The following is a 27,029-nucleotide window of genomic DNA, read 5'->3' on the forward strand; positions in this document are numbered from 1 at the left end:
TCTGGGAGAGGCTGGGAGCTCTGGGGGGCTCGGGGTGGATGGGGCAGTCCCAGAAGGTGGGACACCTACTTCCTCCCATGAAGCCCCACAAAGCACCGACCAAGTGTCAGCCCCGTGCAGGGAGCTGTGGGCACAGAAGCACGGGTGACAAGCAGACACCATCAGAGAAGACATGAACGAGAGCTAAGCGGAAGATACACCCACTCCCCCGTGCTGGTCAGTCCCCCTTCCTCGCTCCCCACCAGCCCCCACTCTCTGCCCTCTTCTGCAACCAGAGCCCCCCTCCTGCTGGCTTCCGCCTGGGTTTGGCTGATGGGAGGTCAGAGGGTGAGAGCAGAGAAAGGCCGGGCACTTCTCGGCAGTGGTGCTTCCGGCCACAACCACAGCCCCAGCCAGGCGGCCGCTCCAGCTCTCCTGGGAGCCCAGTGACGCCAACTCCTCCCCTGCCCCTTCCTCCCAGGGGTGGGACAGCAGTTTGCTGCTGCTCATCCAGTGCCCTTACAGGCCCCCTTAACCCTGCGCTATAAACAGCCTCTTCCTCACATTCTCCTTAGAATCCTCCCTCCACTTCCCGCAGCGGGGTGGAGGGGACTGACTGACACAGTTACCACCGACTGTCCACTCAGTCCCGTGCCTCCAGCCCAGAAGACACCCTCGCTTTGTAACAACCTGCCGCACAGCTCCTATCGGGTGTCCAGCCTGACGGTCCAAACCCAGCCACCAGCACCCTCGCCCCGATCCCAAGCAGGTCCCAGAGCTGACCAGACAGCCCGGAGCCTCTCTCTCCACCCACACCTGCAGCTCCAAGTTCTTTCACTCTTCCTTCCCACCTTCACCTTAACTCTTACATATCTGGAACATCACGAAGTGGCCATTTAACTGTCTTTCTATTTCCAAATTCAACCTGGGAGTTATTCTTCCTAAAACATGAATCGGGGATCCTGCCTCCCCACCTTGTATAAAAACTCTGCCCAGTGTCCTCCTGTCAACAGGACACACTCTGCACCTTGCATGGGGTCACTCAAGCCCTCCACGAGGTGGCCTCCCCATAGCTGACTTTAATCTGCCCTGGCCAAATCAGGATGAACGCATCCATCCTCCCCCGCCACTACCCCCCCACCACCACGCCCAGTCTCCATGGCTCACTGAGGTCCCTGTGCGCTCCCTCCAGGTTCACCACCAGAGGCCTGTCCGGCCCCTCGTTTGATGAAGAATCCCGTGCTGCCACCCATTAGCTCTTTGTTTGGTCTCACAGGGAGTCTCTGTGGCCTCACAGAAGACGGGCATGTCCGCGCCTCCCTTCCACCCGCCGTCCCCGGGCCTGAACGCACAGCATGTGCTGATGAGATATTAGATATAAGTAACGGATGCTGGTTTCAGGAATGAACCCCTGGCCTGGTGGGAGGGGCCAACCAGGGTGGGGGCTGGGGGCAAAGGGCACATCGATCCCTGCCCAGCCCGCCCACAGCACTGAGTCCTGGAGAGTGGCTCCTGATCAACCAGGGACCCAAGGAAGGAAGGAACCAGGGTGACGGTTCCACGGAAGCCACGAGTTCACCTTGATCTGCTGCTCCCACGATCCTCCCATCTCTGACACTATCTCACCATCACCCCGTGTACCCTGCTAGCCTCACCTCCAATCAGGGGGCACAGGTAGGAAGACATATACAGAGCACAGAGGGGACAGGGGTGCCCACGGGGAAGGGGACACTCACCTTGAGGTTCCCGTCAGCTGTGATTCGCAGGCGGTTGCACGTCCCACAGAAATGCTCAGACATGGACGTGATGAAGCTGACTCGGCCTCGGAAGCCAGGGATTTTAAAGGCCTGTGGGTGAGCAGTGGAGGGGAGGGGGACAGGCAGCTGAGTGCCAGCTCTCTCCCTGACATCAGAGCCCTTAGCTCTCGGCCCTCTCCCCAGGAGCCCTGCAGAAGGCAGCCCCCAAGGCCCTCGGACAACAGAAGACTCCAGTATGAAGCCCATGAGCTCTCCGCCTGCACCTGGCCTGCCCCAAACAAAGGCTGCTAAAGATGCAGGAACCCGAGGGCAGCACGGCCAGGGGCAGCCACGTGGAAGAGCCAGACAAGCACCCGCTCCACCACTCAGTCCAGTGCATCCTACAAGTTCCTTAACCTCTGCCCCACGTCGGGCCTGCTTCTGCGTCAGTGAAGCAGGGAGGCTGCTATGATGGCCCTGGAACACTTCCTGCTTAAGAGGAACTGTCCTGCATCACTGACCCCACCCCCAAAGCAGCCCCTGCCAGCTCTCCCGTCCTAGGGTGGAAGCACCACCTTTCTCCCGGCCCCATCCCTGCCCTCCCGCCAACCTTGGCTGTGCTGGATTCCTCCTCCGGCAGCTTCTCCAGCTCCGGCCACTGCTGCCTGAGGGTGTCCAGCATCTCCTTGTAGCTGACCATCTTCTTGAAGTTCCACTTGTTGCCTGTATTGGGGGTGGGAGCTACTGAGTCACATGATGCGGGGACCCAGGGGCTTCAAGTTCACCCTCCCACAGCCCAGGAACCAGTTCTCCGCCGCCAGGCCAGGAGGGCACAAGGTGCCTGAAATGGGTGGATGGAATCACAGCCACGCCCACTCTGAGAAGCCTCCGACCCCCATCGCAGCCCCGGTGCCTGCCCAGGCCCCTCCCCACCACCCCTGGAGAAATTCCTACACACACAGTGGTATCGGGGCCAGCAGCACCCACAGGGGCAGCCGGACCTTGTCCGCCCGCCTCAGCCTTTCCCAGGGTTCTTGACAGCCCCCCGTCGTGCTCTCAGCGGGGTTCTGGTCCAGCTCTGCCGACAGGCCCGGCCTCCTCTTCCCCCACCCACCCCCCTCTTCCCCCACCCACCCCGCCCTGCGGCACTGACCGTCAAAGGGCATGTACTCTATGAAGCGCACGTCCAGGGGAAGGCCCTCGGTCAAGGCCACGAAGTCCAGGAGTTCGTCCTCATTCAGGCCTCGCATCACCACACAGTTCACCTGGTCCAGAGATAAGGGGACCACAAGGGCTATCCCCACTGCGTTCTTTTCCAGGGATGACCCTTGTCGGGGATCTGACACCTGCCTAGGCTCTCCACCCAGGGTCCCGTTCCTTGTGTCCCTCCCCCAGTTCTCCATGGGTTGGAAGATTCCATGGGTCAGTGGTTTTCTCCCCTCCCTTGTCGGGAGTGGGGGGCAGGGCTGGATGGAGCAGGCCAGGAAGTGGTAAGGGGTGCACCGCAGGTGCACTGGCCAGGGCTGGGGCCTGTCTTGGGGCCAGGAAGTCCTCACCTTCACAGGACTGTAGCCCAGCTCAATGGCCTTGTGGATGCCCTCCATGACCTTGCGGAAGCCTGTGGGGAGGGAGAGGAACAGGGTCCAGGCACTGCCTTCCTCTCCCCCACGTCCTCACACCCATAGAAAGCACCAGAGCCACAAGGAACCTCAGAGACCGCCGAGTCTGGGGACCAGAGAGTAAATATTTCAGGCTCTGGAGGCCAAGAGGCAAAATTGAAGCTATTATGTAGATATACATCATGAAGATTTTATTGACTAAATTCAGAATAGGGTAATAATTGAGTATAATACTTGTAACACCACTCTGGAATAGAATGAAAGAGTGGAATTCTTTTTGCAGGGATAATATGTTGCTTAATTGGTATTCATGGTTAATGTTCCCTATCATTAAATTCATTGCAAATGTTATCTGCAAAATCCATTCTTGGCTCGAAGGCTGTAAGAAAAACAAACCAGGCAGGGGGCTGGAGTTGGCTGGTGGGCTGTAGTGCGTGGACCCTGATCTAGGTGAACCCCCTCATAGCCCAGATGAGGAAACCGAGGTCCAGAGACAGGCAGGGCTCAGCTGGGGGTCTCGCACAGAAGGCAGGACCTCCAACTCCCTCCCGGTGCCTGCTCTTCACCAGTCCGACCGTTCACCCACTCTTCATATTCTCACCGAGCACCTACCAAGCGTAGGTGCTGGGCCAGGGCTGGTGAGCGCTTCCCGTGCACGTGGCTCTCTCCTATCTCTGTGGTTAGTGCAGTAAATGTGATCCCAGGCTGGCTTCTCCTCCCCACCGCAGCTCAGTCATGTATCCAAACATGTGAGCACCTCCGGCATACCGGCCCCTCCCCCACCCCCAGCCAGCCTCCACGGTTTCCTTGCAGCATTTTCAGAGTAAGACGGCAGGAAGAGACGGCAAAGGAAAGACTGTACAGCTTTTATACAAAATGCCGTTAGGATAATCTAGAAGTTCTCTCTTCCGTCAAGCCCTCTCCCTCCAAAAGGAGGCAGGGGACACAGGGATATGAATGGGAAGGCAGATCTGGCATCAGGATCTACTGTCTCCGATCCTCATTCCAGGAAGGAGTCAAGGAGGCAGGGGGCATGGGGAAGTGGGCTGGGGGTTCTCTGGGTAAAGCTCACAGTTATACCTTCCACTTTCCCACCTCAGAGCCCCTGCGGTTCTCGACTGACATTCCTCCTCAGAGCAAGCTCCCTTGATCTGACCACCCGGCTCCTGAAGGGCCAGCATGAATGCCTCCTCCTTGAAGCCCTCCCAGTCTCTCCCTGCTGGAGGAGAGAGCCCTAGAGAGAAAGAGTTCTCTCTTCCGCTCTGCAAGTGCTTGAACTGACAGCACAAGACAAGCAAAGGTGGTTCCGTGGCATCACACCTTTCGGCCCTTCGTAGCCTGTAAGGCAGGACAGTGTCCTGTGCGTCTGTCCCCTCCACAGCACCTGGAGCAGCCTTTAGAGGGCAAAGACACTCCCCCCGCCCAAGCACTTCCTCAGCACGCTGCCAAATATAAACAGGAAGTCACACGCTGGGGGAGGGTGGAAAGAGGAGGTGGGGCTGAGAGCTGGAGGCTGTTTCCAGAGAAGCAGAGGGAAAGCTGGGTCTCCCCGGCATCTCTCTGATCCTCCAGAGAGGTCTCAGTAGTGCACCACCCTCCCCAAATCAAAGGGCATCTGAGCCTGTGCAGAACCTCCCATCCCAACCGGGGGCCCACGGATGGTGGGCGCTGGCCTAGTGAGACCCGGGGCTCAGGCCCCTCCGCTCTCCACTGCCACCCTCTCTGATGGAGCCTGGCAGGAGGAGGCTGTGGGTGTGCTTGCTGTAGGGGGTGAAGGAAGAGGCTGACAACAGGATGGGCTCAGGGAGCATCCTTAGGCGCTGGGGGACCCTCAGCTGGCAGTGCTGACCCTGTCCCTGGAACCCCAGGGCAGCTAGCTGCTTCCACCCCAGGCTGCCCCACATTTCCTCAGAGCTCACTATAGGGTAACCAACTTGTCTCAGTTTGTCAGGGACTGTCTTGGTTTTAAAACGGAATGTCCTGTGTTCTTGAAACCCTCTCAGTCCTGGGCAAACTGGGGACAGGGTAGGGGGAGGCTGGTCACCACAGCTCATTAGCATCCGATCCCAAATGTCCCCAAGAGTGTGGCTACAGAGACGAGGGACCTTTAGCAAGACTGAGGGATGAGGTGTAAATGCCTAGGCTTAGCTATAGCCCAGGCACCAAGAGGGAGACCAGGCCCCTTGCACCGGCCACAGCTCCCCAGCTACGAGGGCCTGGGAGGGTCACCGTCCACCGTGAACCCCATGTGATCACCTTTCCTGCGGACGATGAACTCAAACTTGGCTGGTACCAGCGTGTCCAGGCTGATGTTGATGGTACTGAGGCCAGCTTCCTGAAGCTGCGGCAGCAGCCGGGCTAGGTTGATGCCGTTGGTGGTGACGCCAATGGTCCTCAGCCCTTCCAGCTGGTGGAGCTGTGCTGGAGGGAGAACAGCAAGGGCTATTAGCCTTCTTGCTCTTGGTGAGGCCAGGAGAAGGGCTGGAAGGAGAAACTCTGAGCCAGGTAAGATGGATGGAAAAGGGGCTCTCTGCGGACCTCTATTAACCAGGCTTAGCTGAATAAGAAATAACCAAAAGGTTAAACACCGAGTGCTCACCTTGCTAGAGTGCAGACGGGATCAGATGGATCAAGGAGACCGGAGCCCAAAGTGCACACTGAAGACGGTTCTATACAAAGTGGGAGGGTAACTAGCTGCGCCCAGCTTAGCAGTCACCTAGGCAAGAAGCAGGAGGGGCCCTGGGCCTGTCAAGGAGGTTGCCTGTCTGGGGAACTATATATGGATGAGTTGGGTACGTTGGTCTCCCTCCCATGCCTGTGAGTAGGAGGAAGGCAGCAGCTTCTACCCCAAGGCTACAGTACTTAAGCGAGCTGAAGGGGGTGGGGGCAGCCCTGAGTAGCTGCAGATACTCAGGAGACGGGATCCCTGGAGTCCAGAAGAACTTCACTTCCCTTCTCCACAAACTCAGGGGCAACCAGCATAAACAGATATAGCACTGACAGCCAGGCCAACAGAAGCCTTGGACACTGAAATGAGTACACAGCTAAGAATCAGTAAATATGGGCTTCCCTGGTGGTGCAGTGGTTAAGAATCTGCCTGCCAATGCAGGGGACATGGGTTTGAGCCCTGGTCCAGGAAGATCCCACATGCCGCGGAGCCACTAAGCCCGTGCGCCACAACTACTGAGCCTGCGCTGTAGAGCCCTGAGCCACAACTACTGGGCCCTCGCGCCACAACTACTGAAGCCCACGCGCCCTAGAGCCCGTGCTCCACAACAACAGAAGCCACTGCAATAGGAAGCCCACGTACCACAATGAAGAGTAGCCCCCGCTCACCACAACTGGAGAAAGCCCACGTGCAGCAACGAAGACCCAATGCAGCCAAAAATAAAAATATACATTTAAAAAAAAGAATCAGCAAACATTTTAAAAGAATGCTGTGATATGGGGAAGGGGAAGGGTAAGCTGGGATGAAGTGGCATGGACTTATATATACTACCAAATGTAAAATAGATAGCTAGTGGGAAGCAGCTGCATAGCACAGGGAGATCAGCTCAGTGCTTTGTGACCACCTAGAGGGGTGGGATAGGGAGGGTGGGAGGGAGACACAAGAGGGAGGAGATTCAGGTTTTTGTGAGATGTTACAGAAAAATCCAAATGAACTTTTTGGCCAACTCAACAGAAGAGTGAAAGAGGAAGAAGAAAGGACAGAGATAACAGAAGATGACTCTTTCAAAAAGCAGAGTTAGATAAACACAGATGCAAACATCCTCAACAAAATATCATTAGGAAACCAAATTCAACAACACATTAAAAGGATCATACACCACGATCAAATGGGATCTATTCCAGGGATGCAAGGATGGCTCAACATCCACAAATCAATGTAATACACTACATTAACAAACTGAAGAATAAAAATCATATGATCATCTCAATAGATCCAGAGAAAGCATTTTATAAAGTTCAACGTCAGTTCATGACTAAAAACTCTCGACAAAGTGGGTATAGAAGGAATGATCTTCAGCATAAGAGAGGCCATATATGACAAGCCCACAGCTAACATCTTACACAACAGTGAAAAGCTACATGCTTTTCCTCTAAGATCAGGAACAAGAGAAGGATGGTCACTTGTGCCACTTTTATTCAACATAGTATTGGAAGTCCAAGCCACAGCAAATGGAAAAGAAAAATAAAAGGCATCCAAATCAGAAAGGAGGAGGTAAAACTGTCACTATTTGCAGATGATATTATACACTGAAAACTCCAAAGACTCCACTAAAAAACCATTAGAACTAATCAACAAATTCAGTACAGTTGCAGGATACAAAATTAATATGCAAAAATTCATTGCATTTTCATACACTAATAACAAGTTATCAGAAACAGAAATTAAGAAAACTTACAATTGCATCAAAAAGAATAAAATACCTAGGAATCAATTTAACCAAGGAGGTGAAAGACCTGTACACTGAAAACCGTAACACGCTGATGAAAGAAATTGAAGACAACACAAATATTGATAAACGGAAAGATATTCTCTGCTCATGGATTAGAAGAATTGATATTGTTAAAATGTCCCATACTACCCAAAGCAATCTCCAGATTCAATGCAATCCCTATCAAAATTCCAATGGCATTTTTCACAGATATAGAACAAACAATCTTAAAATATGTATGGAACCATAGAAGACTCTCAATAGTCAAAGCAATCTTGAGAAAGGAGAACAAAGCTGGAAGCATCACACTCGCTGATTTCAAACCATATTACAAAGCTATAGCAATCAAAACAGTATGGTATTGGCATAAAAAAAAAACACATGGATCAATGGAACAGAATAGAGCCCAGAAATAAAGCCATGCACATATGGTCAATTAATTTACAACAAAGGAGACAAGAATGGAAAGGACAGTCTCTTCACTAAATGGTGCCAGGAAAACTGCATAGCCAAGTACAAATGAATGAAACTGGACCACTATATTATACCATACACAAAAATTAACTCAAAATGGATTAAATATTGATCTGAAACCATAAAACTCCTAAGAGGAAACATGCAGTAAGCCCCTCTGACATTGGTCTTGGTGATGTTTTGGATTGGACACCAAAAGCAAAGGCAACAAAAGCAAAAATAAGTGGGGCTACATCAAACAAAAACGCTCCCACACAGTAAACGAAATGGAAAGTCCACCTACTGAATGGCAGAAGATATTTGCAAATGATACATCTGATAAAGGGTTGATATCCAAAATATATGAAGAACTTATATAACTCAACACTAAAAAAAAAACCTATTAAAAAATGGGCAGAGGATCTGAATAGACATTTTTCCAAAGAAGATACACAGATGGCCAAGAGGTATATGAAAAGGTGCTCAACATTACTAATCATCAGGGAAATGCAGATCAAAATCACAATGAGATATCACTTCACATTTGTTAGAATGGCTATGATCAAAAAGACAGGAAAAAACAAGCGCTGGAAAGAATGTGGAGAAAAGGGAACCCCTGTGCACTGCTGGTGGGAATATAAATTGCTGCAGCCACTATAGAAAAGAGCACAGAAATGCCTTAAAAAATTAAAAACAGAACAACCATATGATCAGCAATTCCACTTCTGGGTATTTATCCAAAGAGAGTGAAAACATTAACTCAAAAAGATATATGCATTCCTATGTTCACTGTACCATTATTTATAATAACCAAGATTTGTCCATCAATGGATGAATGGATAAGGAAAACGTGGTGTGTGTGTGTGTGTGTGTGTGTGTGTGTGTGTGTGTGTGTGTGTAATGGAATATCATTCAGTCATAAAAAAGAAGGAAATCTTGCCATTTGTGACAACACGGATAGCCCTTGAGGGCATTGTGCTAAATGAAATAAGTCAGACAGAGAAGACAAATATAATCTCATATAATCTCACTTATATGTGGAATCTAAATAAAACCAAAAAAAAAAAAAAAACCACACACCAAAAAACCAAAGCAAACAATAATCATGGATGAGAACAATACTTACGTACAAGGATGTTAATCGGTGAGCAATACATAATAAAGGGATGTAGGAAAACATCCAGATGGCCAACAACAGAAAACTGGCTAAATTATGCTTTGTCTAAATGATGATGGAATATTATGCAACTAAAAATGACTCTGTAAAAGAATAAGTTAGGATGTTGGGAAATACACATGTCACATTAAATCCAGAGGGCAGGTTAAAAACAGTAGTTGAAAACTAGGTGCAAAGAAAAAAGACAGGAAGGTCGCCAAACCAAAATGTTGACAGTGGTTACAGCTGGGCAGTAGTGATACTATTTTTGCTTATCTGAAATAAACATGTATTACTTTTGTAGTAAGAAAATGAAAGTTTAAAAATAAAAGTTGTTGTTTTAAAAACAAAGAAAAGAACTTTCCTCTGGGACTCTGACAATATGGAAAATTATAGTAGTTTTTGGCTCCCTCCACCAAATCAACCCTGAAGAAACACAGAATCCAGGAACTTAAAAGACAATCTCGAGAAACTCACAGGAAGATGGACAGTCCTTTCGAGCTGGTATGGGGGAGGGGGTGTGTAGCCTGGGGTCGAAGTAGACTGGCAGAGAATGGAAGCAGTTAAAGGAAAGCAAGGCAGTTCAAGCTCTTTCCTTACCCTCATCCACTGATGCCTCAGAACAATCGATGCTGTCCCCTTCCTGAAGACTTTGGTGGTAAGAGTTCCAGAGAACTAGCTTAGGAGGTCAGCTCAGGGAAGCTGCCAAAGCCTTGCTGGGATTCATCCCTCCACCCTCCCCCTCCAAAGCCCCAGGACTGGTGGATTAAAATGGAGAGTAACTGCCTCCTTCCAAATCTGCTTCTCTCCGAGGGTTGGAAGGTGAAGGTCTGTCATATCACATCACTCCAGGAGGTGCCATTCTCATCACAGTCTAAGTCAACAGCATCTCCCAGAGTTATGCAAGTACGCAACCTGCGCTGTCCTACGTGGCCAGGCTGGTCACTGGTGGGGAGATTACAAACATGAGTGAATAACTGTGATTTTCGGGGCTCTTGAGCTCACTGGGTCTATTGAAGACTAAGGTCTGGCCTTAAACCTTTTCCCATTAAGCAGCGCCATTCAGAATAGCTAATATCCTCAGGGGAACAAACTTGCTGCCTAAACTAAGGAGACCCTTGAGAAGTACAACCAGTGCTTCCCCCACCAAAAACAACACAACCCCAAACACCCCCAACCCTCTATATGTATCAATAGAAAAGAAATGATCAAACAGACCAAGAATGTAAGATAAACATAAATACAATAAAAGAAATAACAGAAGATATTAACAATATGAAACAAAATGTTTCATTATAAAAGGGAACAAGGGAAAGTAGTAGTTAAAAACAGTATTGTGAAATAAAGAACACAAGAAATAAGTTAAATGGTAATATCAACATAGGAGAAATTGATGAGTTGGGAGGTAAGATTAAAGGGCTCTCCCAGGAAAAAGAGGAAGAGAGTAAGATACCAAAATATATTTTAAGAACTGTGGAGGCCCTAAGTAGAATGAGCAACATCCAGGTAATAGAAGTCCCAGAAAAAAATTAAACTGGAGAGAAGGAAGGAATATCTGAAAACATAACAGAGTAATGAAGAAAAGTTTCCCCAAATGTAACGCAAACATAATAGAATGAAAGGACGATGTCACTGAATGCCAACAGGACAGATGAGGAAAAGCCTATCCTAGACACATTACAGTAAAATTTAAGAAAATCAAATAACAAAGGCAACACTCTAATAACTTGCAGAGAAGAAGTGTGTATAACCAAGAGCAAAACCCAGACTGACATCAGACTTTTCCCAACAGCCAGACTGACTGTAAGGAGACAATGCGGTGACATTCTTAACATAATGAAGGAATGAACCTTGGACATAAGATTTTAAAAGCATTCAAAATATTATAAAACTACTACTTTAAAACATTTAAAAAACAACTAAAAAACTGTGTCAGATTTAATTAGATTCACCATCAAAATTAGAGTCACCATTAGACTCATATCAAAAAACTTTTAGAGGGGGCTTCCCTGGTGGCGCAGTAGTTGAGAGTCCGCCTGCCGATGCAGGGGACGCGGGTTCGTGCCCAAGTCCGGGAAGATCCCACATGCCGCGGAGCGGCTGGGCCCGTGAGCCATGGACGCTGAGCCTGTGCGTCCGGAGCCTGTTGCTCCGCAATGGGAGAGGTCACAACAGTGAGAGGCCCGTGTACCGCAAAAAAAAAAAAAAAAACTTTTAGAGGAAATATTCAAATAAGAAGAGAAACAAATTCAGGAGATGCTGTAAGAATTATGGAAATTATGAATGATCAAATACCTTGGTAAAGTTTGTTGTTATCTTAAAAGGCAGAGCATGTGCTTATAAGAGATACAGAGGGGCAGACTATTTGTAATGACCTGAAAGAAAAATTATAGAAAATATCAACAATACAGGTGGGGGAGGGTCGAAAAAAATCAAGGGCCTAAGAGTGTGCTAAACTTTTTGCCTTGTGAGGAAGAAAAAAGGGGGAGGGTCATTTATTTAAAAGTCAAAAAGGAGGAAAAAGAAGCACAAAAAAAGCATGACAGAAAAAAGTGTAGAAATGAGTCCAACTATTTCAACAATTACAACAAAGGCAACTAGAATAAACTTGCCAGTTAAAAGTCAAAGATTGTCAAATTTGATCAAAGTAACAGCTATGTGCTATTGTAAGAGACATATCTAAAGTATAAGAATACAAAAAGGTTTAAGATGAATAGATGAAAACAGATAAAACAGCACACTAAAGCTAAAAGCAAGCTGATATAGCTTTAGTAAAATAAAATACATAGACCTTAAGACTAAAAGTATCATCATGGAGAGAGACCTACTACACAGTGATAAAAGATCCAATTTATGAAGAAGACATAACAATTCTAACCACATATGAACCTAATAAAATCACCTCAACTATAGATAAAATAAAAGCAACTGGACCTCTGGGAGAAACTAACAAAACTACCTACTTATTTATTATTGGCAGGCCAAGCAGATAAAAAGCCAGCCAAGATTGACATAACCAAAGGTTTGGGAAATAAAATTAACCAGCTGGATCCAATGAACAAGTATAGACTTCTTCATGTAATAATTAAAGGACAAGCTCCTCAAGTATATAAAAAACATTTATAAAAACTGCCAATATACTACGTCATAAAGCAATCCTCAATAAATTTAAAAGGATAAGTTTCATAGAGATAAGATTCTCTGACCACAATATAATTATACTTTAATAAAAATATGAATTAAAATCCTCATATTTTGAAATTAGAAACACTTCTAAATATCTCATAGATCAAAGAAAAAATCAGAAAAAATAAAAATAAATGTTATGAAAACAATAGGCTACATTAGGACAGAAACAGAAATAATGAAATAGAATATGAATACACAATAAGAGGTTCAACAAGTTCAAAAGTTGGTTTGTTTAAGAATAGCACAATGGACAAATCTCTTGCAAGACTTAACAACAAAAAGAGATAAAGACACAAATAAACCACATTAAGAATAAAAAAGACAAAACTGCAAGTAAAACTAAGATAAAAAGATAATAAGAAAATATTACCAACAATTTCATACAACTGACATAATGACAAATTAAAAAAAGAAACTATCAAAACTGACTCCAAAAGTAGAGAACTTGAATAATACAGTAACTATTAAAGAAATTGAAGATGCAATTAAAAATCTCCCTACAAGGGCTTCCCTGGTGGCGCAGTGGTTGAGAGTCCGCCTGCCGATGCAGGGGACACGGGTTCGTGCCCCGGTCCGGGAGGATCCCATGTGCCGCGGAGCTGCTGGGCCTGCGAGCCATGGCCGCTGGGCCTGCGTGTCCGGAGCCTGTGCTCCGCATCGGGAGAGGCCACAACAGTGAGAGGCCCCTGTACCGCAAAAAAAAAAAAAAAAAAAAAAAAAAAATCTCCCTGCAAATAAAATACCAGGCACAGACAATTTACACGTGAGCTCTACCAAACTTTTAAAGAAGTGATTACCATCAATGTGGTGGTGTTGGAAGGTGGAGCTCTTAGGAGGTGATTAGGTCATAAGGATGGAAGGATTAGTGCTCTTATAAAAAAGATTCTACAGATCTCTGCAGCATCTTCTGCCTTATGAAGATAGAATACAATGAAAAGTCTGTGACCCAGAAGAGAGCCCACACCTGACCATGTTGGCACCCTTATCTTGAATTCCAGCCTCCAGAACTGTGAGAAATCATTTGCTGTTCATAAGCTACCCAATTTGTGATATTCTGTTTTAGCAGCCTGATACACTACCTAACTCATTCTTTGAAATTTAATACCACAAATCAGTTAAGGCAGGCATGAAAAAGAAAAATCATACACCCAATTCACTCACGGATATAAATGCAAAAACTTACACAAAATATTAATAAACTGAACCTAACAGTAGACAAAAGCATAGCAGACCATGCCTAGGTTGAGTGTATTCCAGGTACAATGTCAGAAAAGCTATCAATGTCATTCAGAGTAACAGAGTAAAAATGAAAAATCATAGATCATCCTAACACACATTAAGAAAGTGTATAATTAGGGCTTCCCCTGGTGGCGCAGTGGTTGAGAGTCCACCTGCCGATGCAAGGGACACGGGTTCGTGCCCCGGTCCGGGAAGATCCCACATGCCGCGGAGCGGCTGGGCCCGTGAGCCATGGACGCTGAGCCTACACGTCCGGAGCCTGTGCTCTGCAACGGAAGAGGCCACAACAGTGAGAGGCCCACGTACCAAAAAAAAAAAAAGGAAGTGTATAATTTAAAAAACAAACTTAGTACTAGTAAGGGAACTTCATTACCTAAAAGTTATTGTGAAAAAAAGCTTCTAAGAAACATCATTCTAAAACTAACACAACATTGTAAAGCAACTATACCCCAATAAAAATTAAAAAAAGAAAGAAACATCATTCTAAATGGGGAAACATTAGGAGTATTCTTTTATTACCACTACTATTCAACATTGTACTTGAGATCCTAGATATTGCAATAGGACAAGAAAAGGAAATTAAAGACCTAAAGATAGGAGAAAAAATTGTCTTTAGTTGCAGATGATGTGGTTGCTAGTGGAGAAAACTCCAAAGACCCTAAACAGACATATTATAGCATTGATAAGAGAGTGATAAGAATATCAACCATGATGGGCTTCCCTGGTGGCGCAGTGGTTGAGAGCCCGCCTGCCGACGCAGGGGACACGGGTTCGTGCCCTGGTCTGGGAAGATCCCACATGCCACGGAGCAGCTGAGCCCATGAGCCATGGCCGCTGAGCCTGCGTGTCCGGAGCCTGTGCTCTGCAATGGGAGACGCCACAACAGTGAGAGGCCCGCGTACCGCAAAAAAAAAAAGAATGTCAACCACGACAATAATAGAAAATATAATTTTAAACATGACACTGTAACTCTGAGGATCCTAGCATAAAGCAGAATTCATCCCAGATGGTTAAAATAAAGAATTTAATGAAAGGACTACTCACAAAGGTGTGGGCAGACTTAATGGTCTCAACAATGAACAGTACAGCACTCAGACTAGAAACACTAGGGATCCATAACCATGCCTAGGGCCAAAAGGACCTGGGGAGGAAATTAAGTTAGGAGTCCAGTTAAGGCACCATGGAAGACTGGCTGCCCTGTAGGAGTTTTAGCTCTGAAGGGAACTTAGCTACAGTCAAAAACCCAGCATAGAAATAGAGCAGGGAGCAGGGAAAAAAACAAAACAAAAACCTGATCTCATTGGCCAAACCCATCAGGAACCCAACAGGCAAGGGACCCTGGGTGATGTAGTCCCTAGGGGCCAACTACCTAGAGCAAAGAACGGGGCAAAGGAGGGAAATGGCTGTGGGAAGGTGGGGATGTGAACAAACAAGATGTCAATTCCCCCAACTTGATACAATGCAATAAAATCCCAACAGATACACAAACAATGAACAAAGGGAATTACAGAAACTATTCCATTTACAACAGCATCAGAAAGAATAAAATACTTAGGATTTAACTTAACCAAAGAGGTGAGAGCCTTGTACAATGAAAACTACAAAACACTGCTGAAATAAATTTAAAAAGACATAAATAAATGGGAACACATCCCATGTTCATGAATTAGAAGACTTAATGTTGTTAAAATGTCAATACTACCCAAAGCAATCTACAGATTCAATGCAGTCCTTAACAAAACCCCAATGATATCTTTTGTATAAATAGAAAAACCCATCCTAAAACTCATATGGAATCTCAAGGGACCCCAAATCATCTCGAAAAAGAACAAAACACTGGAGGTCTCACATTTCAATTTCAAACCTTCCTACAAAGCTACAGTAATCAAATGTGTGGGATTGGCATAAAGACAGACATAAAGACCAATGGAATAAAACAGAGCCCAGAAGTAAATCCTCACATATATGGTCAAACGATTTTTGACAAGGGTGCCAAGACCATTCAATGGGGACAGGACATTTCAACAAATGGTGTTGGGAAAACTGGATATTCACATGCAAAAGAATGCAGTTGGACCTAAATGTAAAACAATAAAACTCTGAGAAGAAATCACAGGAATAAAGCTTCATAACATACCCAAGAAATCACTGCTGAATCCAATGACCCAGAGGCACTGGCAACAAAAGAAAACACAAACTGGACTTCATGAAAATTAAAAAAAATTGTACATAAAAGACACTATCCACAGAGCAGAAAGGCAACCTACAGAATGGGGGAGATATCTGAAAATCATATACCTGTTAAGGGATTAATATCTAGAATAACAGGGAACTCCTAAAATTCAACAACAAAAACAACCCAATTCAAAAATGGGCAAAAGACTCAAAGAGACATTTTTCCAAAGAAGATATATTAATGGCCAATAAACACATGACAAGATGCTCAACCACTACGGAAATACAAATCAAAACTACAATGCAATACTACCTCACACTTACTAGGATGGCTACTATAAAAAAAAAAAAAAAAACCCAGAAAACAACAAGTGTTGGTGAGGATGTGGAGAAACTGGAACCCTTCTGCACTGTTGATAAGAATGCGAAATGGTATAGCCCCTGTGGAAAACAGTATTGAAGTTCCTCAGAAAACCCAGAATTACCACATGATCCAGCAATTCCATTTCTGCGTATAAACCCAAAAGAATTGAAAGCAGGGTCTCAAAGAAATATTTGTACATCCATGATCATAGCAGCATTATTCACAATAGCTAAAACATGGAAGCAACCCAAGTTGACCAATGAATGAATTACCAAAATGTAGTGTATTCATACAGCGGAATATAATTCAGCCTTTAAAAGAAATTCCTCAATATGCCACAGCATGAATGAACCTCGAGGACATTATGCTAAGTGAAATAAGCCAATCACAAAAAGACAAATACTGCGTGATTCCGCTTATACGAGGTTCTTACAGTAGCCAAAATCATAAAGCTAGAAAGTATAATGGTGGTTGCCAGGGGCTGGGGAAGAGGAGAATGGGAGTCATTATTTGATGGGTATAGATTTTCAGATTTACAGGAGACTGGAAATAGATGGTGGTGATGGCTGCAAAATGTGAATGTGAATACTTAATACCAATGAGCTGTACATTTAAATAAGTTGGTAAATTTTATGTGTATTTTAACACAATAAAAAAAAGGAAAAAACCTCCCAACAGAATTTTCCAGGGAACTTGGTAGGCAGATTCTAAAATTTCCATGGATGGACAAAGCTTAGAATAGCTAAAGCACTGCTGAAGAATAAAAAGGACTTGCCTTATCAGATAATGGACTTATTATGAAGCTACGGAGATTAAGACTGTATGATATTGACACAGAGATAGACAAACTGAATAGAACAGAACCCAAAACAGACCAATGCACACATGGTAGATTTATGGAGGAAGTGGGAACTATTTAGTAAAAGGAACTAGAAAAAATGACCATTCACATGGAAAAAAATGAAACTGGAGTCCCTGAAATTATCCACAGATTAAAGACTTAAAAGCAAAAAGCAAAACTTTAAATATTCTAGTAGAAACATAGGTAGTTGTTCTGACCTTGGGTGAGGTGTTTCATTAATAAGTACAAAAAGCACTAACCATAAAAGACAGAACTGACAAATTCAAGAACTACCACTGTCAAAAGAATTGTTACATAAAGTATGGCTTGCTTTTCAAATTGGAAGAAGACGTTTGCAACATACATCAAGAACTTGGAACAAACCAATATGAAAGCATAAATAACCAAATAGAAAAACAGGCACGTGATACGATTTGGCATTGAAGAGAAAAATAAATATACACGGCTAATAGGTGACAAGATGACTGACCTCATTCTAAACAAAGAAGCACAAGTCAAGACCACAATAAAATAGCATTTTATACCCAGTCCACTGGCAAAGGTCCAGAATGATAATACTGAATGTCGGGGAGGATCCAGGGGATCCTTAGGTACTGCTGGGGACAGTGTAAAGTAGCACAGCCCCTGGAAGACAATGCCGGATGGTTCGCCAAGATTAAACATTCACATATTCAGTAACCCAGCAAACTCCACTCCTAGAGAAATTGTATACCGAGACACATGAATGAGAATACACGTATTTAAAGCAGCACTGTTTATAATATCAATAAACTGGAAACAACCCAAATGTTCACTAACAGGAAGTGTGGTGTATTCATTTCATGGAACAGGAGGTCGCAGAGAAAATGAACTGCAGCTCTGGATGACATATGTTCATTTCAGTTGCGTCAAAAGAGTGATTCCTGAAAGACTGCACACAGCACGATTCTTATAAAGTTCAAAAACACCATCTCAGTTTTAAAAAGCAAGGGAATGATAAACACCACGTTGAGGAGTGTTTCCTTGGGAGGGAGGAAGTACAGGGTAGGGAAGTCCACAGAGGTGGTTAAAGATTCTTGCCAGGGTTTGATTCTTCCAAAAAAATTAATGAGGTAGTGGGTTTCCTTAGGAATTCATAACATTATTAAAACATGTAAATAAATTTGTATGAATAAAGTAAAAAAGGCCATGCACGGATCAATAATGAGATTATGTCACAAACCCAGGATTATGATTTAATCTAATTCTAGGTAACTAGAGTCCATCAAAAATAAAAGGAAACAAAAAACTTCACGCCATTTCAAAGCCTTCAATGGCTGCTCTCCATTGCATTAGGCCTCTTATGGGCTCTAAGCTGTGAGACCTGGATGCTCCATCATTCATTTCTTCAACATAACGGACGAAAGGAAGGGAGGACAAAACAGGGAAAGCCTGCAGGACTGAGTGATTCTCCAACTAAGCTGTCATCTGACAGCGGAAGTCAGCCTTGAAATTAGAACCCCAAATCCTTCCTCTGCAAACACTGCCAACACTATCACAGTATTGATACTTGTATGTTTACAGGCATACCTTGGGGATATTGTGGGTTTGGTTCCAGACCACTGCAATAAAGCACATATCACAATAAAGCAAGTCACATGGGTTTTCCTGGTTTCCCAGTGCATGTAAGAGTTATGTCTACACTATCCTTGAGTCTATTAAGTGTGCAATAGCATTAGTCTAAAAAAAAGTACATACTTTTATTAAAAAATACTTCATTGCTAAAAATTACTACTATTAAGCCTTCAGGGAGTTGCAGTAGTAACAAAGATAACTGATCACAGATCACCATAACAAAAATAATGAAAGTGTTGGAAATATTGTGAGAATTACCAAACTGTGACACAGAGATACAAAGTGAGCAAATGCTGTTGGATAAACGGCACCGATAGACTTGCTCGATGCAGGGTTGCCACAAACCTTCAATTTGTTAAAAAAAAAACGCAGTATCTGTAAAGGGCGGTAAAGCAAAGCACCATAAAGTAAGTGTGCCTATAGTTCCCCTCTTTTAATTTCTTTTGGAAAATCTCAAACCTTCACCATCCAACGTGGCAGCCGCTAACTACACGTGGGCATTTACATCAATGAAAATAAAGTTCCAAATTCAGTTCCTCAGTCACAACAGCCGCTTGTGAAGCCCAAGGCTGGCTACCTTATCAGACAACACAGATAGAGAACATTTCCATCACCCCAGAAAGTTGTTATTGGACAGCACTGCCTTACACCCAAGAAAAGGAGGGAGGAGAGGAACTTGTTCATACACAAGCCGGGATGGAGGAGTGCCGGAGCGTCTTGGGGTTGGTGGAGGGGATCACAGACGGCTGACGGAGAGCTGAGCTGTCTTCTCAGGTGGAGATCGACAACACCAGTCCCGGGGCTGACAGCCTCAGGCAGGGACCCCGAGTGACCAGGACAGCCTGCTTGGTGAAACCAGCAGCCCCTTCACTCTGCGCCCCCGGGGTGGGGTCCCTCGAAGCTCTCAGCTGGGAGGGCGGGGCAAGTGCTTAAGAACATGCCCCTCCACTTACCCCAGCCCTTCTTCCCTAATAGCCCCACCTGCCCTGCCCTTCAGGGTGATTTTGCTCTGAAGAAGTACCCCTGGGGAGGATCAAAGGAGCTAGGCTGGGAGATGTCAAAGTGTTAGCAAACACATCAACTGCCCTTTGTCTTGGAGCACTGGGGGAGGGCTTGGGGAGGGGTAGAGTTCCCCCCACCCCACCCCTGCCCCATCAGTGCACGCCCTTAAAGCAAGAGATAAACCCTCCAAAGTCAGTCACTGCGGCTGGTCCCTGTCCTAACCAGCATCTATGTGGTGATAAACCCTTGCCAGCCTCACGCTATCAGCCAGGACCAACAACCCAGGGCCATCAGAGCAGGAAAGGCTGGGAGGTGACCAGCGCATAGATTAGGACACTGAGGCCCAGGGTGGGGCAGGAACCTGCACAAGTTCACCCGGCCAGGGGGTGGAAGAGCCCAGAGCGGGAACAGGGCTGCCGCCTCTCCTGGCTCCCTGGCCTCCTACTAAGCAAGGTGGTGGCTTCCGTGGAGATTCTGCATCCTCCCATCTGCACTCAGTCACCCCCCTCTGACCAGCAGTGATCACAGGCTCGCCCACAGGCCCTGGACAGAGGGCAGATGAAGTGCCCTGACCGAGGGGGCTGGGGCCTGGCAGCCAGCCAGGTTTGGCCCTTTCCTGGAACCCAGGCTGCTTTTCAGGCTCTGAGGAGCTGCCTGAACAGGGGGTCAGGTCAACTCCCCTGGGCCAGCATGTGTAGCCTAGGAATGATGGCAGGATTCCAGATCAAGCGATCGGTGGGGGTGGGAGGGAGCTGGCCACAGGGAAAGAGGGAGGAAAGAGCTTGCAGGGGTCCCTGGGCCCCTCCTCGGGGCTCCCACAGCACCTGGGCTCCTCACCAGATGGCGGCAGGCTCCAGGGGCTGCTTCCGCCAATGGGCTGGGGGTCCCTGAAGGCTGGGCCTGCAGCTCACTCCCCTCTGACGCCAGCACAGTGCCGGGCACGTAAGAAGGCGTTCCAGAGAACGTTTACTGAACCAGCAAGTGAGGCAGAGAGCTGGGGGCTGGGAGATCCCACCCCGAGCAGCTGGAGCCGGGGCCTCAGCAGTCAAGAACATGGAAACTTATTTTCCTCGGATTCCATCTTTCACAATTAAATGCTCATGGTCTCTGCCTGACCTCGGGGCTTAGAACCAGCCTATGGCAAGAGGCTCTGCTGGGCCATACACAGCACTCGCCACTAGCTGGGCATTTCCTTCTCATTTCCTCCCAAGGTCCACCCTATAAGGTAGGTTACCCTGTCTGAAGGCTTAGGACGGACTTTAAAAGTTGCTCAAGATATACTACTAGGGCTTCCCTGGAGGTGCAGTGGTTGAGAGTCTGCCTGCCGATGCAGGGGACACGGGTTCGTGCCCCAGTCCCGGAAGATCCCACGTGCCGCGGAGCGGCTGGGCCCGTGAGCCATGGCCGCTGAACCTGCGCGTCCGGAGCCTGTGCTCCGCAACGGGAGAGGCCACAACAGTGAGAGGCCCGCGTACCGCAAAAAAAAAAAAGATATACTACTAGTATGAGGTGCAGCTGAGATTCACACGTGGACACGTCATCCTTCAGAGATCATATATTTGAACCACCTTCACTCATCCAGCAAACACCAGTGAGCCCCAACTGTGTGTAGGCTCTTCCCTAGGTGCTCGAAACACAGCTGTGAATAGAACCTGCCCAGCTCCATGAGAGCTTTCATGCTAGTAAATGAGGAGACAGACAAAAACCAAACAAATAACACCACGTGATAGAGTAGGATTGCCACACTTTTTCTGTTAAAAGGCCAGACAGTAAACACTTTTGGCTTTGCTGGCCATATGGTCTTTGTGGCAACTTAGCTCTGCAACAGGGGAGATATGTAAATGAGTAGGTGTGGCTATGTGCCAATAAAACTTTATTAATGGACAGTGAATTTTAAATTTCATATAATTTTCAAGTGCCACAAATGCTATTCTTTTGATTTTCTTTTTCAATCATTTAAAAATATAGAAACTATTCTTAGCTTGCAGGCCACACACACACAGGTGGTGGCCTGGTTTTGGTCCATGGTCTGTACCCTGCCAACTCCTGGGAGACAGAGCAGCTGGGGTATGTGAGGGGGAATTTAGACAGAGCAGCCAAGGAGGTCTCCCCAAGGAGACGACACGGGAGCAGACCCCTGAATGAGGCAGGCAGGGAGCCCTGTGCTCCTGGCAAAGGGAACAGCGTGTGCAAAGGCCCGGCAGCATGAATGCAGGGGAGGACGGAGGCCAAGCGGCAGCAGAGAGGTCTCTGCGGTTGACGGGAACCGGATCACGCGGGCCTCCAAGCCCTGGTGAGGACTTTAGTCTAAATTTGACATCAAACCACTGGGCTCTGGCGCTTACCAGCTTTGTGACCGTGGGCCAGTTACTGAACTTCTTTGTGCCTCAATTCTTTACAAACTGGGAATAGGAATGGTACCTGTCTCAGAAGGCGTAGGACTCTGTGAGCATAATGCCCAAAAGGACTGTTAGCTTCTGATATTAATATTGGAGCCCAGCTAGAGGAGGCACAGCTGGGAGAGGTGGTGACGACTTCTGTCAACTCACCCACGATGTCCACCACGTCCGGCCGAATGAGCGGCTCCCCGCCCGTGAGTCGGATCTTGTCTACACCTTCTTTCACAAAGAGGCGGGCCAGGGTTAGGATCTCCTCTGTGGTCAGCAGGTCCGCCTTGGGGGTCAGAGGGACACCCTCCTCGGGCATGCAGTATTGACCTGAGGGGAGGGAGGGGACGTGGAGGAAGGAAGTGACTGCAGCGGTCAGGCTGCGATGTCACCAGTCCCCAACTCCCCCACCAGGCCACAAGTGTCTCCTGAACCCCACCCCAGCCATGAGGAAAGACCCGGCCAAGTCTGAGGAGGCACAAGCCCTAGGCCAGATTCTCTTTGAGGCTCACCACTCTCACCTACAAAATTTAACACCCCTTCCCCAACTGGCCTTGCTGTCCCTCAGGGCTTAAAGATGATAAATGAGGCTGACAGCTCAGCCTGGCTGGAGGTAGGGCAGGCCGAGACATGAAAGGCCAGGGCCCTGGGCCCATTCCTTCTGCCATCGTTCATCTCCTTCATTTCATCTGGTTTTGACAAACAGGGACCCTTCTCTATGTGTCCTAAGGTGAAGGGGGTTGGGAGGTGCTCCCTGGCCTGGGCAAAGCTGCTCTCCTCTGTGGCTACACATGTTCTCACACCCAGTTTGTCTCCTACAGGCGACCATCAGTCCCATTTCACAGGTTGGAAAACTGAGGTACCACCTGTTCAGGGCGAGGTAGCAGAAGGGGATAAATGAGGCGAGCCCTGGCCAGTGAGGGGGCACCACCTCCTCCCATCAGTTCCCATGGTACGGGTTTAATCAGTACCAGTGGTCAGGATCCGCTAGGGGGTCATTCAGTCAAATCAGTGAAAGGTCCAGAATTGGTCTTTTAAGATGGAGCAGATTAGGTAACAACATCAGAACATCAGTACTGCACGTAATGGGTATTGTTTGGTTAAACATTTACTACACATGCACGTATTTACTGGGCCACGAAGTAAATGTATTTCTTATTGTGAGCTACAGTGAGAGAAAGGAAGGAAGAAGAGAAGGAGGGAGGGAAGGAAGGCAGGACAGATGGACAAACAACTTCGGAAGCCCCTCCAGCGGTGGATCTGGCCCAGAGCACTCCGCGTGGGGTTATGAAACAAGGACTCTGTGTACTAGCCTGGCCCCAGACAACTCGTCTCACGGGACTGGGGTTGGGGTGTCTTTATAGCTGGCACTGCTGCCTATCTCACTTGTTTACACCGTCCAGCAGTCCCCATGCCACGTCCTGAACCGTGGGGACCGCAAGGAAACAGGAGGGAGGGGAAAGAGCCCCGAAAAGTGGGAGATCCCAGGCCAACCTCAATCCTAAACCCAACAGCAATTCTGTTCTCCAACCTAATCCCAAGTAGAACCCAGCTTCCAGGATCATAAAACTCACCCTTGACCCCTACCTTGCCCATGAACCCCACCTGGCAAGCAAGGAAGAAGGGCAGGTGGAGTTTTCTAGAAAAAGGAATGGGGAGGATTGAGAAGGATTCCCAGACACGGGGTGATTTAGGGGCTACTGCAGCAGAGGGACAGGAGCCCAGGAGGGCGACTCACATCTGAGGTTGCACTTCTCAGTGAGGGAGATCCGCAGGTAGCTGTGGCGCCGGCCGAAGCTGTCGGTGAGGAAGGCAGAGAAGGGGGCCGCGTGCTCCCTCAGGAACCGCCTCCGTCCGGACGGCACCTGCGACAACAGGGGCTGGGGGAGAGGTGCGAGGGGCGCCCACCTGGGGAGAGCAAGCCCTCTCCCCTCGACCATCCCCTCCCTCCTCTCTGACACCCGCGCACACTGCTAGCCTTTCCATCCACATGGGCTCCGCAGTCCTGGGGGTCTGGTATTCTCCTCTTATTCACAGGTTTGGAAACAGGCTTGGAGGGAAGGACGTGCCCCTCCAAGGTCCCCCACTCAGCCCCAGGGTGGAGGACCCCTGCAGGGGTGCAGCTGCCTACCGGCCGGGCAGCAAGGCACAGGGAAGGGCACTAAGCCCCAGCCGGGCCCCACCTCCTCCCTGCTGCCCCTCCCTCGAAGGAAGCCTATCCGGGAACAGCCACCTCTAGCATCTCTTGGATGGGTCACTGGGAGGGCAGGTGCCGTTTGGCACCTGGCAACCACGCCACCAGACAAGCAGGTCCAGAAAGGAGGAGGGAGACAGCAGGTAGCTGAGAGGGAAGGTGGCCTGGGACACGGAAGCCACTTGTCCAACCCAGGCCTCTCATTCCTTACCTTGAGCTCGAAACAAAGTCACTCACTGTGAGGGAGGGGGTGTCACACAAGCTGCCTCCCCCTTGCGGATGGGGGGCTCTCTGGGGCCTCCTCAACACCCAGGAGGACCCAACAGGCCACACCCCCAGGAGCAGCCGGGGGCCACGCCCAGCTGGGGAGGGTAAACCCATGGGGAAGGCTCCCCTCCCACAGAAGGCCTTGGGGGGAAGACAGCACACTAGGGGGACCCACAGAGGGAATGAGGCCACCAGCCTCCAGGAAGGGAGAATGGAGGTGCCAGGATGGCCACCACACTAACCCCGTGCCCAGATTGCTTTAGTCCTTATCCTTCACCCACCCGTGGCCAGAAGAAAGGATTAAGAACGCACTGTTTGGGGTATAAGGGGAGGAGATGGCCCGAGGCTCCCCGCAAGGCCCAAACTCATCCTGGGGAGAGAAAGGAGGCAGCCAACCTCACCCTTTCCTAAATCTGAACTAGTTTGTTCTCTCTCCCCTCCCCCATCCCCCCATTTAGAACACAGCCCTGGGTCATGACATGCTGATGAGATAGATAACTGCTCCACAGAGGTTAACAGTTTGCAAGGCATCTTAAGGTTTCCAAAGAATGTTCTCTGTTCCATCCCCACACCTAAAGGGATTATTATAACCAACTCTTGAATGGGGTCCAAGAACACCCGTGGCAGAACCAGGATTCAAATCCAGGTCTTCTGATTCCAAGTTCTAAATTCCTTCCCCTAGTTGCATAAGGTGTGTCCAAGAAGGTACACGGGATGGTACATAGGGCGGGGAGAAGTCATTTCTTTAGAACAGAGAAATTATGACTGTGGTGGTCATCCGTGAGGTCTTGGGGACACACTGGGAAAGTTCTCTAACTCCTCCAGGCCTGCTCTCCCAGCTGTTAAATAAGAACACAGTTGTGGGCTAAGGTTGTCTTGCTGTAAAGGAGGGGGTAGTCAGGACACTGGTAGGGAAACACCCAGGATTCTCATGATCTTGTAACCTAAGAAAGCAGGCCTCCAGCCCTCCTGAGGTCCAGGAAGAAACATTTACTTCAGAGACCTCCTCAGCCCTGGCTACATGTTAGAACCATCTGGGGAGTTGAAGAAAAAAGTTCTACTGGAGACCAGCTGAATTCAGTCTCCAGATGCTGTGTTTTTCACCTCTCCAGGTGATTCTAATGTGTAGTCAAGGGCCACTGACTGACTCAGGAAGTAGAAGGGATACGAGAGGTAGAAGGGGGTGCTTCATGATTTTCCTGGGTCCATAAAACCGACCTCGCTCTGCCCGCCCCAAGACCGGTTTCCCACATCCTCTAAGAAACCCTGCTCACAGCCCCATGACGAGAAAGTAGCCGTCATTTCTCTGAACTGCAGTCTGAAATAATAACAACAGTGTTCCTCCTTCCCTACTCACCCCACTGCCTTTCCACCAGTACCCTTGGGGGTGGGGCAGGGACACTTCAGAATCACGTGTCCCATCCCGGGACTTCCCTGGTGGCGCAGTGGTTAAGAAATCGCCTGCCAATGCAGGGGTCACGGGTTCGAGCCCTGGTCCTCGAAGATCCCACATGCCGCGGAGCAACTAAGCCCGTGTGCCACAACTACTGAAGCCCATGCGCCTAGAGCCCGTGAGAGAAGCCACGGCAATGAGAACCCCACGCACTGCAGTGAAGAGTAGCCCCAGCTTGCCGCAACTAGAGAAAGCCCACGCACAGCAACGAAGACCCAACGCAGACAAAAAAATAAATTTATTTTTTTTAAAAAAAAGAGGGCTTCCCTGGTGGCACAGTGGTTGAGAGTCCGCCTGCTGATGCAGGGGACACGGGTTCGTGCCCCGGTCCGGGAAGACCCCACATGCCGCGGAGCGGCTGGGCCCGTGAGCCATGGCCGCTGAGCCTGCGCGTCCGGAGCCTGTGCTCCGCAATGGGAGAGGCCACAACAGTGAGAGGCCCCCGTACCCCAAAAAAAAAAAAAAAAAAAAAAACAGTCCCATCCCCATTGGCCACCACAGTCCAGGAGCTCAGACACCTGGGAATCAGCAGCTACTCACAATTCAGTGATTTGTTAGTCCCCCCAGACCTCACCTCCTCACTTGCCAAGATGCCCTCCTCACCCTAATCTTCACATCCTGGGAGAGGTGGCTGGGTGAGGGAGGAGCGAAACTAAAGCCGGTAATAGGGAGCAAGTGAGAGGACCCAGGAGCATGACTCAGCAGAAAGCAGAGAGGGAGCCGAGGAATGGGGCAACCCAGAATGGAATTAGGCCCCCACGGGAGGGGAGGCCAGATTTCACTTTTGAGACCTGGAGTAACCTTATCTAGATTCGTTCAGACTCTGTACACCCAGTAGCTGACGCAGCCTCCTAAACACACACACCAACACCTGACGCAGCCTCCTAAACGCTCCCTCCCCTCCCCTCCCCTCCCCCTCCCC

General features: G+C 48.1%; 1 protein-coding gene across 8 annotated transcripts in view; it reads right to left on the reverse strand.

The window, feature by feature from the left end:
- The window catches only part of MOCS1 (molybdenum cofactor synthesis 1), a 35,978-nt gene that overhangs the window by 4,446 nt on the left and 4,503 nt on the right, over positions 1-27,029 (reverse strand). For 7 of the 8 annotated variants that reach the window (XM_027127154.1, XM_027127155.1, XM_027127157.1 and 4 more), the window contains 7 exons: positions 23,932-24,058; positions 22,356-22,523; positions 5,591-5,755; positions 3,272-3,333; positions 2,869-2,980; positions 2,326-2,438; positions 1,716-1,826 (listed from right to left, as the gene is read on the reverse strand). In XM_027127154.1, the coding sequence (XP_026982955.1) occupies positions 1,716-1,826; positions 2,326-2,438; positions 2,869-2,980; positions 3,272-3,333; positions 5,591-5,755; positions 22,356-22,523; positions 23,932-24,058 (858 nt within the window). The remainder of the gene's footprint in view (positions 1-1,715; positions 1,827-2,325; positions 2,439-2,868; positions 2,981-3,271; positions 3,334-5,590; positions 5,756-22,355; positions 22,524-23,931; positions 24,059-27,029) is intronic. The other variant, XM_027127156.1, reaches the window with a different exon arrangement.

Source organism: Aethalodelphis obliquidens, unplaced genomic scaffold (genome assembly GCF_003676395.1).
Source record: "Aethalodelphis obliquidens isolate GAN/ISIS:26980383/991018 unplaced genomic scaffold, ASM367639v1 scaffold31, whole genome shotgun sequence".
In the NCBI taxonomy this organism is placed as follows: Eukaryota; Metazoa; Chordata; class Mammalia; order Artiodactyla; family Delphinidae; genus Aethalodelphis; species Aethalodelphis obliquidens.